Source organism: Oncorhynchus keta, chromosome 36 (assembly GCF_023373465.1).
Source record: "Oncorhynchus keta strain PuntledgeMale-10-30-2019 chromosome 36, Oket_V2, whole genome shotgun sequence".
NCBI lineage: Eukaryota > Metazoa > Chordata > Actinopteri > Salmoniformes > Salmonidae > Oncorhynchus > Oncorhynchus keta.
In genome coordinates this window covers 10,728,140-10,745,052 of record NC_068456.1, presented here as the reverse complement: position 1 = coordinate 10,745,052, position 16,913 = coordinate 10,728,140, and the positions used below count along the sequence as shown (strand labels likewise).

Genomic DNA, 16,913 nt, shown 5'->3' with positions numbered 1-16,913 from the left:
TCACTTCTCCTTCATTTTTGAAGAAATTAATTTGTTAAACTGTCTTTCTCTCTCTTTGAGTCACCATATTTTATGCAGAACTAACTATCTGTAGCATATGCTTTCAGTACCAGATTCTGATCCTTTGATTTGGTGGACAAAATGTCAGTTCATGCTGCAAGAGGTCTGACAGGTTGGAGGACGTCCTCCGGAAGTTGTCATAATTGCTGTGTAAATCCATGGAATTGAGCCTCCTAGGTTTTGTATTGAAGTCAATGTACTGGCAAGAGGAAAAAGGAAGATAGCAGTCCTCCGGCTACACCATGGTGCTACCCTACAGAGTGCTGTTGAGGCTACTGTAGACCTTCATTGCAAAACACTATGTTTTAATCAATTAGTTTGTGACGTGAATATATTTAGTATAGTTTAATCTAAAAAGGATAACTTTTTCAATGTTTTCCTTTTAAAAAATATGAAATTCACTGAGGATGGTCCTCCCCTTCCTCCTCTGAGGAGCCTCCACTGATAAATATATATATTTAATCTATATATTTTTTAAATGTTTTATTGTTGGACATAAAATACTGTAAAATCTGTTCCAAAGTATTCCCACACATAATAGAGATATACAGTATGTGATCGTATACAAATGTAAGCATGGTTTGACATTCTGTTTTAGTCCGTTTGGGTTTTTTGCTGTAAATTTGCAGTTGACAAATATTTGTAATTATGTTCAGGCCTCCTGACAATCCGCTCAAGTAAAAATCTGTGCTCGGCTGAATCTAGTTGATGATCCCTGCTATATGCACTCAGCCATGCATTGAACGGTCTGTTTGCGAACAGTGATCGAGTTATATTATAGCCTAAATTATGACTATCCAATCTACTCATCACATTATGAATGTCCGTGTCCTTCTGTAGCTCAGTTGGTAGAGCATGGCGCTTGTAACGCCAGGGTAGTGGGTTCGATCCCCGGGACCACCCTTACGTAGAATGTGTGCACACATGACTGTAAGTCGCTTTGGATAAAAGCGTCTGCTAAATGGCATATATTATGAATAGAATGGTTTCTTACATAAGTCTGCAAATGTGATGATGCATGGAATGCTTTATTATAAAGGTGAATTTTTTATGGTCAAAATAAGATTCCACAAACTTGAAACTTATACGCCGTCTATGCCATTTCCTAACATTAACCTCATTATCCTTACCTGCTACGTTATTTCACCTAACCTGCTGTTAGTTCTCCTAACCTGCTATGTAAACAGACCATCAATCCCCACCTACCATCAGTAGCCTATCGTCAATCTCATTTAATTATCTACAGGTGTTTTAGTGCGTACATTAGCGCACTTTTATAGCACGTGATCCGTCAAATCATAAACGCGTGGTAACAATTAGTGAAGGCCAGTGTGTCGGGTAAGGACGTGAAATACAATAGTGTAAGTTTCAACATATGCCTACTGAAATATTAACTGGAAACTGTAGGTACCATATGGCTCACAGACACGCCTAGAGCGAATGTTATTAGAGTGAGTTAGCACAGACAGCGTAGTTGTTTCACTACAAGACCATCATTGCGCAGCTGTCTCTTCCAGAAATGTCGACCACTTCTCAGAAGCACAGGGACTTCGTTGCAGAACCCATGGGCGATAAACCGGTGACTGCACTGTCGGGAATTGGCACGGTCTTGGGAAAAAAACTGGAGGAGCAAGGTTTTGACAGAGTAAATTTGTTCGTTTTTTTACAGCGCTTCACATGCTATGCATTCTAGACTAGATTTTTAAAAATGACCTCTTAGAATGTTAACGTTAGGTCAAGTATTGTGGAGCTCCTGCACCTTAAGTTGTCAAGGCGTTGGCTTCGTGGCAAATGGGGACTGGTAAATGGTCCCCAGGACAAGGCTTGCTTGTTTTGATGATTTTCCCACCATGGACAGTAGCACCACAGTACTGACCTGCACTTAAGGGCAGGCCCACTGCAACAAAGTAATATGTAGGATAACTGCTGCATCTCCTTAGGCCTTTGTGGTTCTGGGTCAGTACCTGCTGCTGCGGAAGGATGGGGAGCTGTTCACTGAGTGGCTGAAAGACACCAGCGGAGCCAATACCAGGAATGCTACATCCTGCTCCCAGTGCCTGAGAGAGTGGTGTGATGCATTCCTATGAGTCCCTAATGTAACATTTTAAAGATTAGAACATTCATCTGTTTATAGTGGAAATGTCAGTGGTTTGGTTTGTCTGAGCAGAATAATTTAATAAAGATGTGGAATATAACATTGTTTTCTTTTATTCAAAATACATATGCCTTCATTAACCCAGTGGATTCTGAATTGTACACAGAAAATGACATTTTAGCACAATGTTATATTTAACTGGTCATGCTCTTTTAAACTACAGCAGTAGCATGTGCTTTATTACACAACCAACATTCATTAAGTATAAACAAACCACGCCTGCAAAAATCCAAAGGCAACTGGTAAAATAAACTAAAATTCGGGAAACTTTGTACTTTTGCTCTGTGCAATCACTTTAGGAAAATGGCCTGAATATACTTTGCAGCACAGAAAAACACTGGCATGTCATGGCAGCAACAAGTGAGGTGAAACTGGCAGCTCAATGACTGGAGGGACTCGATGTAGTGGAAAGTTGCCCCCAGAGCCCAACTAGTCTCCACTTCATCAATCTTCCTCGCCAGCTGAAAGCACACACAAATCACTTCCTTGACCATCGGATGCAGACCCATGGAAATGTATTGATTTCGACTGAATGATAAATGGCATTTCTTTTCATTTGGTTCTCACCTTAAATACTTTTTCTTTGGGAAAACCAAGCTCTTGCAGCATCCGAGAGATGTAGGTTAGATCCAGACAAAGGAAAGTATTCTCTCTGGGAATAACTGTCATTCCGTTGCACACTGGGAGAAATGGTGATTTCTTGCAAGAATTCACTAAATTCCAATAATTGAAGCATTGATTAAAAGGGATAAGTCAAGTTCATATTCAGTTCAGTAGCAGCGAACCACATACAGTACACAACTGCAGCATGAGGGCGCTGTCTTACCACTTTTAGCAGCATCAATGTAATCGCTGACTTTTATAGTCCCTCCTGTTTTCTCATCTGAGTGAAAGGGGAGATTAGAATAGAACATTAAATTACTATATGAAGATATCATTAAACAAAGCAGCATATTCTTTTACACCAACTGAAGTGGCAAAAGGTCGGTAGGGTTCCTACCAATGGCGCCCAGATCCACAGCTCTGTCAGTAGTATGAAAAGGCATAGAATTCAATATCTTTGGCTTCCTCTGCCTTCTTCACCTTCTGAAACAGCAACTTCTCCACTTTCCTAAGGCAGGACTCAAATGGGCTCTCCTGAAACAGAAACAAAACTTAATACACAAGCAAATGGTCAGGTTATGCACTGTCTATAGAAGGCAATGAATTGTTTATTAAAGGTGCAATATGCAGAAATCGATCCACCGTTTCCTGTTTGCTAAAATTCAAATAGTTCGCCTAATTTCAGTTAGTAACAAAACAAGCAATTGTGTAGAGGATAGAAAATCATTGTACCACCTAAACCACTGTGAAATATATTTTCAATATTAACCAAAAATATAGTATTTTCAGCTGGTGTATTACATTTACATTTACATTTAAGTCATTTAGCAGACGCTCTTATCCAGAGCGACTTACAAATTGGTGCATTCACCTTATGACATCCAGTGGAACAGCCACTTTACAATAGTGCATCTAAATCTTTTAGGGGGGGGGGGTGAGAAGGATTACTTATCCTATCCTAGGTATTCCTTAAAGAGGTGGGGTTTCAGGTGTCTCCGGAAGGTGGTGATTGACTCCGCTGTCCTGGCGTCGTGAGGAGTTTGTTCCACCATTGGGGGCCAGAGCAGCGAACAGTTTTGACTGGGCTGAGCGGGAACTGTACTTCCTCAGTGGTAGGGAGGCGAGCAGGCCAGAGGTGGATGAACGCAGTGCCCTTGTTTGGGTGTAGGGCCTGATCAGAGCCTGGAGGTACTGAGGTGCCGTTCCCCTCACAGCTCCGTAGGCAAGCACCATGGTCTTGTAGCGGATGCGAGCTTCAACTGGAAGCCAGTGGAGAGAGCGGAGGAGCGGGGTGACATGAGAGAACTTGGGAAGGTTGAACACCAGACGGGCTGCGGCGTTCTGGATGAGTTGTAGGGGTTTAATGGCACAGGCAGGGAGCCCAGCCAACAGCGAGTTGCAGTAATCCAGACGGGAGATGACAAGTGCCTGGATTAGGACCTGCGCCGCTTCCTGTGTGAGGCAGGGTCGTACTCTGCGGATGTTGTAGAGCATGAACCTACAGGAACGGGCCACCGCCTTGATGTTAGTTGAGAACGACAGGGTGTTGTCCAGGATCACGCCAAGGTTCTTAGCGCTCTGGGAGGAGGACACAATGGAGTTGTCAACCGTGATGGCGAGATCATGGAACGGGCAGTCCTTCCCGGGAGGAAGAGCAGCTCCGTCTTGCCGAGGTTCAGCTTGAGGTGGTGATCCGTCATCCACACTGATATGTCTGCCAGACATGCAGAGATGCGATTCGCCACCTGGTCATCAGAAGGGGAAAGAGAAGATTAATTGTGTGTCGTCTGCATAGCAATGATAGGAGAGACCATGTGAGGTTATGACAGAGCCAAGTGACTTGGTGTATAGCGAGAATAGGAGAGGGCCTAGAACAGAGCCCTGGGGGACACCAGTGGTGAGAGCGCGTGGTGAGGAGACAGATTCTCGCCACGCCACCTGGTAGGAGCGACCTGTCAGGTAGGACGCAATCCAAGCGTGGGCCGCGCCGGAGATGCCCAACTCGGAGAGGATGGAGAGGAGGATCTGATGGTTCACAGTATCGAAGGCAGCCGATAGGTCTAGAAGGATGAGAGCAGAGGAGAGAGAGTTAGCTTTAGCGGTGCAGAGCGCCTCCGTGATACAGAGAAGAGCAGTCTCAGTTGAATGACTTGTCTTGAAACCTGACTGATTTGGATCAAGAAGGTCATTCTGAGAGAGATAGCGGGAGAGCTGGCCAAGGACGGCACGTTCAAGAGTTTTGGAGAGAAAAGAAAGAAGGGATACTGGTCTGTAGTTGTTGACATCGGAGGGATCGAGTGTAGGTTTTTTCAGAAGGGGTGCAACTCTCGCTCTCTTGAAGACGGAAGGGACGTAGCCAGCGGTCAGGGATGAGTTGATGAGCGAGGTGAGGTAAGGGAGAAGGTCTCCGGAAATGGTCTGGAGAAGAGAGGAGGGGATAGGGTCAAGCGGGCAGGTTGTTGGGCGGCCGGCCGTCACAAGATGCGAGATTTCATCTGGAGAGAGAGGGGAGAAAGAGGTCAGAGCACAGGGTAGGGCAGTGTGAGCAGAACCAGCGGTGTCGTTTGACTTAGCAAACGAGGATCGGATGTCGTCGACCTTCTTTTCAAAATGGTTGACGAAGTCATCTGCAGAGAGGGAGGAGGGGGGAGGGGAGGAGGATTCAGGAGGGAGGAGAAGGTGGCAAAGAGCTTCCTAGGGTTAGAGGCAGATGCTAGGAATTTAGAGTGGTAGAAAGTGGCTTTAGCAGCAGAGACAGAGGAGGAAAATGTAGAGAGGAGGGAGTGAAAGGATGCCAGGTCCGCAGGGAGGCGAGTTTTCCTCCATTTCCGCTCGGCTGCCCGGAGCCCTGTTCTGTGAGCTCGCAATGAGTCGTCGAGCCACGGAGCGGGAGGGGAGGACCGAGCCGGCCTGGAGGATAGGGGACATAGAGAGTCAAAGGATGCAGAAAGGGAGGAGATGAGGGTTGAGGAGGCAGAATCAGGAGATAGGTTGGAGAAGGTTTGAGCAGAGGGAAGAGATGATAGGATGGAAGAGGAGAGAGTAGCGGGGGAGAGAGAGCGAAGGTTGGGACGGCGCGATACCATCCGAGTAGGGGCAGTGTGGGAAGTGTTGGATGAGAGCGAGAGGGAAAAGGATACAAGGTAGTGGTCGGAGACTTGGAGGGGAGTTGCAATGAGGTTAGTGGAAGAACAGCATCTAGTAAAGATGAGGTTGAGCGTATTGCCTGCCTTGTGAGTAGGGGGGGGAGGTGAGAGGTTGAGGTCAAAAGAGGAGAGGAGTGGAAAGAAGGAGGCAGAGAGGAATGAGTCAAAGGTAGACGTGGGGAGGTTAAAGTCGCCCAGAACTGTGAGAGGTGAGCCGTCCTCAGGAAAGGAGCTTATCAAGGCATCAAGCTCATTGATGAACTCTCCGAGGGAACCTGGAGGGCGATAAATGATAAGGATGTTAAGCTTGAAAGGGCTGGTAACTGTGACAGCATGGAATTCAAAGGAGGCGATAGACAGATGGGTAAGGGGAGAAAGAGAGAATGACCACTTGGGAGAGATGAGGATCCCGGTGCCACCACCCCGCTGACCAGAAGCTCTCGGGGTGTGCGAGAACACGTGGGCGGACGAAGAGAGAGCAGTAGGAGTAGCAGTGTTATCTGTGGTGATCCATGTTTCCGTCAGTGCCAAGAAGTCGAGGGACTGGAGGGAGGCATAGGCTGAGATGAACTCTGCCTTGTTGGCCGCAGATCGGCAGTTCCAGAGGCTACCGGAGACCTGGAACTCCACGTGGGTCGTGCGCGCTGGGACCACCAGATAAGGGTGGCCGCGGCCACGCGGTGTGGAGCGTTTGTATGGTCTATGCAGAGAGGAGAGAACAGGGATAGACAGACACATAGTTGACAGGCTACAGAAGAGGCTACGCTAATGCAAGGAGATTGGAATGACAAGTGGACTACACGTCTCGAATGTTCAGAAAGATAAGCTTACGTAGCAAGAATCTTATTGACTAAAATGATTAAAATGATACAGTACTGCTGAAGTAGGCTAGCTGGCAGTGGCTACGTTGTTGACTTTGTAGGCTAGCTGGCAGTGGCTGCGTTGTTGACACTACACTAATCAAGTCGTTCCGTTGAGTGTAATAGTTTCTACAGTGCTGCTATTCGGGGGCTAGCTGGCTAGCTAGCAGTGTTGATTACGTTACGTTGCGTTAAAAGAACGACAATAGCTGGCTAGCTAACCTAGAAAATCGCTCTAGACTACACAATTATCTTTGATACAAAGACGGCTATGTAGCTAGCTATGTAGCTAGCTACGATCAAACAAATCAAACCGTTGTGCTGTAATGAAATTAAATGAAAATGTGATACTACCTGTGGAGCGAAGCGGAATGCGACCGGGTTGTTGAGTGCGGAAGTTCTATTCGGTAGGCGTTGGCTAGCTGTTGGCTAGCTAGCAGTGTCTCCTACGTTAAGGACGACAAATAGCTGGTTAGCTAACCTCGGTAAATTAAGATAATCACTCTAAGACTACACACTCTAAACTACACAATTATCTTGGATACGAAGACAGCAAAGACAACTATGTAGCTAGCTAACACTACACTAATCAAGTCGTTCAGTGGAGTGTAATAGTTTCTACAGTGCTGCTATTCGGTAGACGGTGGACGTTTGCTAGCTGGCTAACTGCTGGGCAGATAGCAGTGTAGACTACGTTAGGACGACGAAATACGATAATTACGCAATTATCTTTGATACAAAGACGGCTATGTAGCTAGCTAAGAAGAAATTGCTATAATGAAATGTAATGAAAAGTTATACTACATGCGGACCGAAGTGCGGATGCGACCGCTCGCTCCAACCCGGAAGTAAACTACGTGTATGAAACTAAAAGTCCAAATCAAATTGTATTAGTCACATGCGGCGAATACAACAGGTGTAGACCTTACAGTGAAATGCTTACTTAAAAGCCCCTAACCAACATTGCAAATTCAAAACAATACGGCTAAGAATAAGAGATATAAGTAACAAGTAATTAAAGAACAGCAGTAAAATAACAAGTGAGACTATTTGTATTTTTTATTTAACCTTTATTTAACTAGGCAAGTCAGTTAAGAAAAACATTCTTATTTTCAATGACGGCCTAGGAACAGTTGGTTAACTGCGTTGTTCAGGGTCAGAACAGATTTTTACCTTGTCAGCTCGGGATTTGATCTTGCAACCTTTCGGTTACTAGTACAACGCTCTAACCACTAGGCTACCCGCCAATATACAGGGGGGTACCGATACAGAGTCAATGTGCGGGGGCACCGGTTAGTTGAGGTAGTATGTACATGTAGGTAGAGTAATTAAAGTGACTATGCATAGATGACAACAGAGAGTAGCAGTGGTGTAAAGAGGGGGAGAGGGGCAATGCAAATAGTCTGAGTAGCCATTTGACTAGATGTTCAGGAATCTTATGGCTTGTGGATAGAAGCTGTTTAGAAGCCACTTGGACCTAGACTTGGCTCTCCGGTACCGCTTGCCGTGCGGTAGCAGAGAGAACAGTCTATGACTAGGGGGGCTGGAGTCGTTGACAATTTAGGGCCTTCCTCTGACACCGCCTGGTATAGACCTGGTATAGAGGTCCTGGATGGCAGGAGGCTTGGCCCTGGTAATGTACTTGGCCATTCGCACTACCCTCTGTAGTGCCTTGCGGTCAGAGGCCGAGCAGTTGCCATACCAGGCAGTGATGCAACCAGTCTCTCAATGGTGCAGCTGTAGAACCTTCTGAGGACCTATGCCAAATCTTTTCAGTCTCCTGAGGGGGAAAAGGTTTTGTCATGCCTTCTTCACGACTGTCTTGGTGTGCTTGGATTGTGTTAATTTGTTGGTGATGTGGACGCCAAGGAACTTGAAGCTCTCAACCTGCTCCACTGCGGCCCCGTCGATGAGAATGAGGGCGTTCTTGGTCCTGTTTTTCCTGTAGTCCACAATCATCTCCTTTGTCTTGATCACATTGAGGGAGAGGTTGTTGTCCTGGCACCACACGGCCAGGTCTCTGACCTCCTCCTTATAGGCTGTCTCGTCGTTGATCAGGCCTACCACTGTCATGTCATCTGCAAATTTAATGATGGTGTTGGAGTCATGCCGTGCAGTCATGGCCGTACAGTCATGAGTGAACAGGGAGGACAGGAGGGGACTGAGCACGCACCCCTGAGGGGCCCCTGTGTTAAGGATCAGCGTGGTGGATGGGTTGTTACCTACCCTTACCACCTGGGGGCGACCCATCAGGATGTCCAGGATCCAGTTACAGAAGGAGGTGTTTGGTCCCAGGGTCCTTAACTTATTGATGAGCTTTGAGGGCACTATGGTGTTGAACGCTAAGCTGTAGTCAATGAATAGCATTCTCACATAGGTGTTCCTTTTGTCCAGCTGGGAAAGGGCAGTGTGGAGTGCAATAAAGATTGCATGACCTGTGAATCTGTTGGGGCAGTATGCAAATTGGAGTGGGTCTAGGATTTCTGGGATGATGGTGTTGATGTGAGCCATGACCAGCCTTTCAAAGCACTTTATGGCTACAGACGTGAGTGCTACAGGTCGGTAGTCATTTAGGCAGGTTACCTTGGTGTTCTTGGGCACAGGCACTATGGTGGTATGCTTAAAACATGTTGGTATTACAGACTCGGACAGGGAGAGGTTGAAAATGTCAGTGAAGACACTTGCCAGATGATAATCCGTCTGGCCCTGCGACCTTGTGAATGTTGACCTGTTTAAAGGTCTTACTCACGTCGGCTGCAGGAGAGCATGATCACACAGTTTTCCAGAACAGCTGGTGCTCTCATGCATGTTTCAGTGTTATTTGCCTCGAAGCGAGCATAGAAGTGGTTTAGCTCGTCTAGTAGGCTCGTGTCACTGGGCAGCTCTCGGCTGTGCTTCCCTTGTAGTCTGTAATGGTTTGCAAGCCCTGTCACATCCGATGAGCGTCAGAGCCGGTATAGTACGATTCGATCTTGTATTGATGCATTGCCTGTTTGATTGTTCGTCGGAGAGCATAACAGGATTTCTTATAAGCTTCCGGGTTAGAGTCCCGCTCCTTGAAAGCGGCAGCTCTAGCCTTTAGCTCAGTGTGGATGCTCCCTTTAATCCATGGCTTCTGGTTGGGGTATATACGTATGGTCACTATGGGGACGACGTCATCTATGCACTTATTGATGAAGCAAAAGACTAATGTTGTGTACTCCTCAATGCCATCGGAGGAATCACGGAGCATATTCCAGTCCTGTAGCTTAGAATCTGCTTCATCTGACCACTTTTTTATTGATCTAGTCACTGGTGCTTCCTGCTTTAATTTTTGCTTGTAAGCAGGAATCAGGAGGATAGAATTATGGTTAGATTTGCCAAATGGAGGGTGAGGGAGAGCTTTGTATGAATCTCTATGTGTGGAGTATAGGTGGTCCAGAGTTCTTTTTCATCTGGTTGCACATTTAACATGCTGCTAGAAATTTGGTAAAACGGATTTAAGTTTCCCTGCATTAAAGTCCCCGGGTACTAGGAGCGCCGCTTCTAGGTGAGCGTTTTCTTGTTTGCTTTTGGCGGAATACAGCTCATTCAATGCTGTCTTAGTGCCAGCCTCTGATTGTGGTGGTATGTAAAGAGCTATAAAGAATACAGATGAAAACTCTCTCGGTAGGTAGTGTGGTCTACAGCTTATCATGAGATACTCTACCTCAGGCAAGCAATAGCTCAAGACTTCCTTAGATATCATGCACCGGCTGTTATTTACAAAAATACATAGCCCACCGCCCCTTGTCTTACCAAACGCCGCTGTTCTATCCTGCTGGTACATCGTATAACCAGCCAGCTGTTACAGTTTTTAGTGTCGCGTTGGAAGTTAAATCTTCCGCGTAACTCGTCGATTTTATTCTCCAAGGATTGCATGTTTGCTAGCAGAATGGAGGAAAGTGGGGGTTTATTCGATCGCCTACGAATTCCCGCCCTTCGGCCCCTCTTTCTCTGCCTCCTCTTCATGCAGATCGGGGCCTGTTCCCGAGGAAGCAGTATATCCTTTGCGTCAGGCTCGTCAGTGTCGTGAAAGGATAAAAATAATTCTGCTAGTCCGTGGTGAGTAATCGCAGTCCTGATGTCTAGAAGTTATTTTCAGTCATCAGACGGTAGCAGCAACATTATGTACAAAATAAGTAAACAAATAAGTTACAAACAACGCAAATAAATGAATAAAAAACAAATCAGCAGGGAGCACTTAAAACGTCTGCCTTCTCCGGCGCCATCTTAAAAGACGCAAAAACAAAACTTAAGAATGGGAATCATAGAAATATCGCACATAGAACAGATCTACCACTTCTTAGAGTTGCTTTCAATGAGAATGTCAGATCTATGTCTCACATTTCTATGTGAATTTGACAATTGGTATTTAGCATTAGTAATATTATTGTTAAGTTAGTTATTAATCTATTTTTACTGTACCTGCTTTCTTGGCCCTTCACAGTATACAGAACTTCTGCATGTTCCCATTGGCCAGAGTCCGGGGCCAAGCAGGGACTTACTAGCTCTGTGCTGCTGCCCTCTACTGTTTAAAATAGAACAGAGAACGCACTGAGAATTTGGACCTGACCAACAAACTGGAGCTCGTGTTTTGGTACACATGCAGGATATCTCTCTATATAGATATATGGAAGCTATGGCTGGAGAAGGCTACATCTTTTTTAAGAGCTCTTATAAAAAAAATAAACAATGAACTAATGTGGTGTTGCCGTTTGGCCAACAATTTCCAATATAAGTCAAATGCTGTAAGGGGACACAGCATCTGAAATTGCTGTGCTCCAACATAGGTTATGACTATTGGCCATTGGCCAACATCTGTTGGCACACTAAAAAGCAACCCTATAACCAAAAAAGCATTGAGTGAACATTGAGAATAAATAGATTATACAACAAACAAATGTATCAACAAAGAAATCTGATTAAAATTCAAATGTCTAAAATGCAAATCCCCATGGAGAACTGCATCCGGGGCATTCGACTGATGGCAGTTCTTAAAGCCAGGCATCAACTAAATCACAGCAACAGCTGGCATGCAAGGAATTAATCTTGGTCCATGTTATTAAAAGATTAGATAATGGCTTATTTATCGGGACGGGGAGGGTCTTTAAAGGCAACGATGAAAGCAAATTGAAAAACCACATACAAGGCTGTCCCTCGATTCCTCCCAAGACAGCCAGTCTTGCCGACATCAAGCCTAGACCAAGGTAGCTGTGCAAGACAGAAAGCAGAATCAGTGTGTGACACACATAAATAAGATTGAGAGAGGTGTGTGTCAGAGTTTGTATAGTCATAGTTTGAACAATGATTGTGCACTGTGCAACATGCAACCAAACTTAGCAGGGTCATACACACTAAACTGAGGACAGAAAGAATACTACCGTTTCTATGCACCTCTCAAATCAAATCAAATTTTATTTGTCACATACACATGGTTAGCAGATGTTAATGCGAGTGTAGCGAAATGCTTGTGCTTCTAGTTCCGACAATGCAGTGATAACCAACAAGTAATCTAACTAACAATTCCAAAACTACTGTCTTATACGCAGTGTAAGGGGATAAAGAATATGTACATAAGGATATATGAATGAGTGATGGTACAGAGCAGCATACAGTAGATGGTATCGAGTACAGTATATACATATGAGATGAGTATGTAGACAAAGTAAACAAAGTGGCATAGTTATAGTGAACAACATCGCCGAAGGTTGATTTTCAGGAAAGCCAAATACTAAACAATATTTCCCACCAAAGCTGTTTTAGCGCATGAACTTAGTATAAGATATGATTAAGCCAAACATGTAAGAGTGTATTTGACATATACTGCCATTGACGTTTGTTGTGCAGGGCCAGATCCAGTCACACGCTGCTGGCTGCAAAAGTTTCAAATTCAGAGGCTGAGCTAAGACCTTCAAAAGTCAATCAGCTATAAAACAGTTTTGCTTTGAGTTAAAACTTTGCTTTGAATGGGAAGTCATATTTTACAATGCAAGACTGCACAATCTAGTTAGTTCAAAACTAATTTTAGAGGGCAACAGCCAGCAGACGAGGGTTTAAACCAGCAACTCTTGCAGTTATGCAAGCACACCACCTGTGCCTTAAGGTTCAGACCTTTTGTCAGAGTCCGCATTACAGGTTACAATAGCACTGCCAATGACAGGCTTTGCATATGGAAATGTTATATAATGCTAGAGGTCAACCGATTATAATTTTTCAACGCCGATACCGATTATTGGAGGACAAAAAAAAGCAGATGCCGAGCTGACAAGGTACAAATCTGTCGTTCTGCCCCTGAACAGGCAGTTAACCCACTGTTCCCAGGCCGTCATTGAAAATAAGAATATGTTCTTAACTGACTTGCCTGGTTAAATAAAGGTAAAAAAAAATATATAAAAAAAAAAAAAATTGGCCAATTTAAAAAAATATATATTCGTAATAATGACAATTACAACAATACTGAATGAACACTTATTTTAACTTAATATAATACATCAATAAAATCAATTTAGCCTCAAGTAAATAATGAAACATGTTCAATTTGGTTTAAATAATGCAAAAACAAAGTGTTGGAGAAGAAAGTAGAAGTGCCATATGTGCTATGTAAGAAAGCTAACATTTGAGTTCCTTGCTCAGAACATGAGAACATATGAAAGCTGGTGGTTCCTTTTAACATGGGTATTCAATATTCCCAGGTAAGAAGTTTTAGGTTGTAGTTATTATAGGAATTATAGGACTATTTCCCTCTATACCATCTGTATTTCATTAACCTTTGAGTATTGGATGTTCTTATAGGCACTTTAGTATTGCCAGTGTAACAGTATAGCTTCTGTCCCTCTCCTCGCTCCTCCCTGGGCTCGAACCAGCAACACAACGACAACATCCACCATCGAAGCAGCGTTACCCATGTAGAGCAAGGGGAACAACTACTAAAAGGCTCAGAGCGAGTGACGTTTGAAACGCTATTAGCGCGCGCTAACAAGCTAACCATTTCACTTCGGTTACACCAGCCTCATCTCAGGAGTTGATAGGCTTGAAGTCATAAAACAGCGCAATGCTTGACGCACAACGAAGAGCTGCTGGAAAAACACACGAAAGTGCTGTTTGAATGAATGTTTACACGCCTGCTTCTGCCTACCACCGCTCAGTCAGATACTTGTATGCTTGTATGCTCAGTCAGATTATATGCAATGCAGGACACGCTAGATAATATCTAGTAATATCATCAACCATGTGTAGTTAACTAGTGATTATGATTGATTGTTTTTTTATAAGATAAGTTTAATGCTAGCTAGCAACTTACCTTGGCTTACTGCATTCGCGTAACAGACAGTCTCCTTGTGGAGTGCAACGAGAGAGAGGCAGGTTGTTATTGCGTTGGACTAGTTAACTGTAAGGTCGCAAGATTGGAGCTGACAAGGTGAAAATCTGTCGTTCTGCACCTGAACGAGGCAGTTAACCCACCGTTCCTAGGCCGTCATTGAAAATAAGAATGTGTTCTTAACTGACTTGCCGAGTTAGATCAAATCAAATTTTATTTGTCACATACACATGGTTAGCAGATGTTAATGCGAGTGTAGCGAAATGGTTGTGCTTCTAGTTCCGACAATGCAGTGATAACCAACAAGTAATCTAACTAACAATAAGGGGATAAAGAATATGTACATAAGGATATATGAATGAGTGATGGTACAGGGCAGCATACAGTAGATGGTATCGAGTACAGTATATACATATGAGATGAGTATGTAGACAAAGTAAATATATAATAATAATAATAATATAATAAAGTAAATATATAATAATAATAATAATATAATAAAGTAAACAAAGTGGCATAGTTAAAGTGGCTAGTGATACATGTATTACATAAGGATGCAGTAGATGATATAGAGTACAGTATATACGTATGCATATGAGATGAATAATGTAGGGTAAGTAACATTATATAAGGTAGCATTGTTTAAAGTGGCTAGTGATATATTTATATCATTTCCCTTCAATTCCCATTATTAAAGTGGCTGGAGTTGGGTCAGTGTCAATGACAGTGGGTTGGCAGCAGCCACTCAATGTTAGTGGTGGCTGTTTAACAGTCTGATGGCCTTGAGATAGAAGCTGTTTTTCAGTCTCTCGGTCCCAGCTTTGATGCACCTGTACTGACCTCGCCTTCTGGATGATAGCGGGGTGAACAGGCAGTGGCTCGGGTGGTTGATGTCCTTGATGATATTTATGGCCTTCCTGTAACATCGGGTGGTGTAGGTGTCCTGGAGGGCAGGTAGTTTGCCCCGGTGATGCGTTGTGCAGACCTCACTACCCTCTGGAGAGCCTTACGGTTGAGGGCGGAGCAGTTGCCGTACCAGGCGGTGATACAGCCCGCCAGGATGCTCTCGATTGTGCATCTGTAGAAGTTTGTGAGTGGTTTTGGTGACAAGACGAATTTCTTCAGCCTCCTGAGGTTGAAGAGGCGCTGCTGCGCCTTCTTCACGACGCTGTCAGTGTGAGTGGACCAATTCAGTTTGTCTGTGATGTGTATGCTACCCTCTCCACTCTCCACTACTGTTCCATCGATGTGGATAGGGGGTGTTCCCTCTGCTGTTTCCTGAAGTCCACAATCATCTCCTTAGTTTTGTTCACGTTGAGTGTGAGGTTATTTTCCTGACACCACACTCCGAGGGCCCTCACCTCCTCCCTGTAGGCCGTCTCGTCGTTGTTGGTAATCAAGCCTACCACTGTTGTGTCGTCCGCAAATAAAGGTATAAAAAATATTTTACAAATTATTTACTTTTTTTATTTGTATTATTATTAATATATATACATATATATATATATGTATATGTTGTTTTTAATCGGAGCCCAAAAATACCGGCCAAAATCGGCCATTCCGTTCAATCAGTCGACCTCTAATATATACACTGCTCAAAAAAATAAAGGGAACACTTAAGCAACACAATGTAACTCCAAGTCAATCACACTTCTGTGAAATCAAACTGTCCACTTAGGAAGCAACACTGATTGACAATAAATTTCACATGCTGTTGTGCAAATGGAATAGACAACAGGTGGAAATTATAGGCAATTAGCAAGACACCCCCAATAAAGGAGTGGTTCTGCAGGTGGTGACCACGGACCACTTCTCAGTTCCCATGCTTCCTGGCTGATGCTTCGGTCACTTTTGAATGCTGGCGGTGCTTTCACTCTAGTGGTAGCATGAGACGGAGTCTACATCCCACACAAGCGGGTCAGGTAGTGCAGCTCATCCAGGATGGAACATCAATGCGAGTTGTGGCAAGAAGGTTTGCTGTGTCTGTCAGCGTAGTGTCCAGAGCATGGAGGCGCTACCAGGAGACAGGCCAGTATATCAGGAGACGTGGAGGAGGCAGTAGGAGGGCAACAACCCAGCAGCAGGACCGCTACCTCCGCCTTTGTGCAAGGAGGAGCACTGCTAGAGCCCTGGCAGATAGGCAAATTCGAAGAAGATTGGCAAATTTGCCACTGGCGCCCTGTGCTCTTTAAGGATGAAAGCAGGTTCACACTGAGCACATGTGACAGAGTCTGGAGACGCCGTGGAGAACGTTCTGCTGCCTGTAACATCCTCCAACATGACCGGTTTGGCGGTGGGTCAGTCATGGTGTGGGGTGGCATTTCTTTGGGGGGCCGCACAGCCCTCCATGTGCTCGTCAAGGTAGCCTGACTGCAATTAGGTACCGAGATGAGATCCTCAGACCCCTTGTGAGACCATATGCTGGTGCGGTTGACCCTGGGTTCCTCCAAATGCAAGACAATGCTAGACCTCATGTGGCTGGAGTGTGTCAGCAGTTCCTGCAAGAGGAAGTGTGTATACACTCCTCAAAAAAATAAAGGGAACACTAAAATAACGCATCCTAGATGAATGAATGAAATATTCTTATTACTTTTTTTCTTTACATAGTTGAATGTGCTGACAACAAAATCACACAAAAATGATAAATGGAAATCAAATTTATCAACCCATGGAGGTCTGGATTTGGAGTCACACTCAAAATTAAAGTGGAAAACCACACTACAGGCTGATCCAACTTTGATGTAATATCC

At 44.4% G+C, this 16,913-nt stretch overlaps 2 protein-coding genes across 3 annotated transcripts in view; one reads left to right on the top strand and one right to left on the bottom strand.

Annotated features, from left to right (window-relative positions):
- The first annotated feature begins 1,269 nt into the window (after nt 1-1,269).
- Nucleotides 1,270-2,271, top strand: LOC118369608 (barrier-to-autointegration factor-like). 2 transcript variants are annotated; one of them, XM_035754113.2, is made up of 3 exons: nt 1,270-1,421; nt 1,578-1,705; nt 2,001-2,271. In XM_035754113.2, the coding sequence occupies exons 2-3, from the start codon at nt 1,580-1,582 to the stop codon at nt 2,145-2,147; spliced, it is 273 nt and encodes a 90-aa protein (XP_035610006.1). In that variant the 5' UTR covers nt 1,270-1,421; nt 1,578-1,579; the 3' UTR covers nt 2,148-2,271. The 2 variants fall into 2 exon arrangements, with proteins under 2 accessions (XP_035610006.1, XP_035610007.1); XM_035754114.2 differs by having other exon boundaries at nt 1,285-1,398.
- The window catches only part of LOC118369607 (ectonucleoside triphosphate diphosphohydrolase 6-like), a 42,801-nt gene continuing 28,133 nt past the window's right edge, over nt 2,246-16,913 (bottom strand). The window contains exons 7-10 of the mRNA XM_035754112.1: nt 3,216-3,352; nt 3,042-3,098; nt 2,783-2,928; nt 2,246-2,676 (exon numbers count right to left, since the gene is read on the bottom strand). Of these exons, the coding sequence (XP_035610005.1) occupies nt 3,242-3,352 (111 nt within the window). The 3' untranslated portion in view covers nt 2,246-2,676; nt 2,783-2,928; nt 3,042-3,098; nt 3,216-3,241. The remainder of the gene's footprint in view (nt 2,677-2,782; nt 2,929-3,041; nt 3,099-3,215; nt 3,353-16,913) is intronic.

Bases quoted from the DNA above. Each gene is read 5' to 3' on its own strand.
- LOC118369608 (XM_035754113.2), top strand. From the start codon at position 1,580: ATGTCGACCACTTCTCAGAAGCACAGGGACTTCGTTGCAGAACCCATG. The intron at 1,706-2,000 runs GTAAATTTGTTC...GCATCTCCTTAG, and splicing joins AGGAGCAAGGTTTTGACAGA to GCCTTTGTGGTTCTGGGTCA.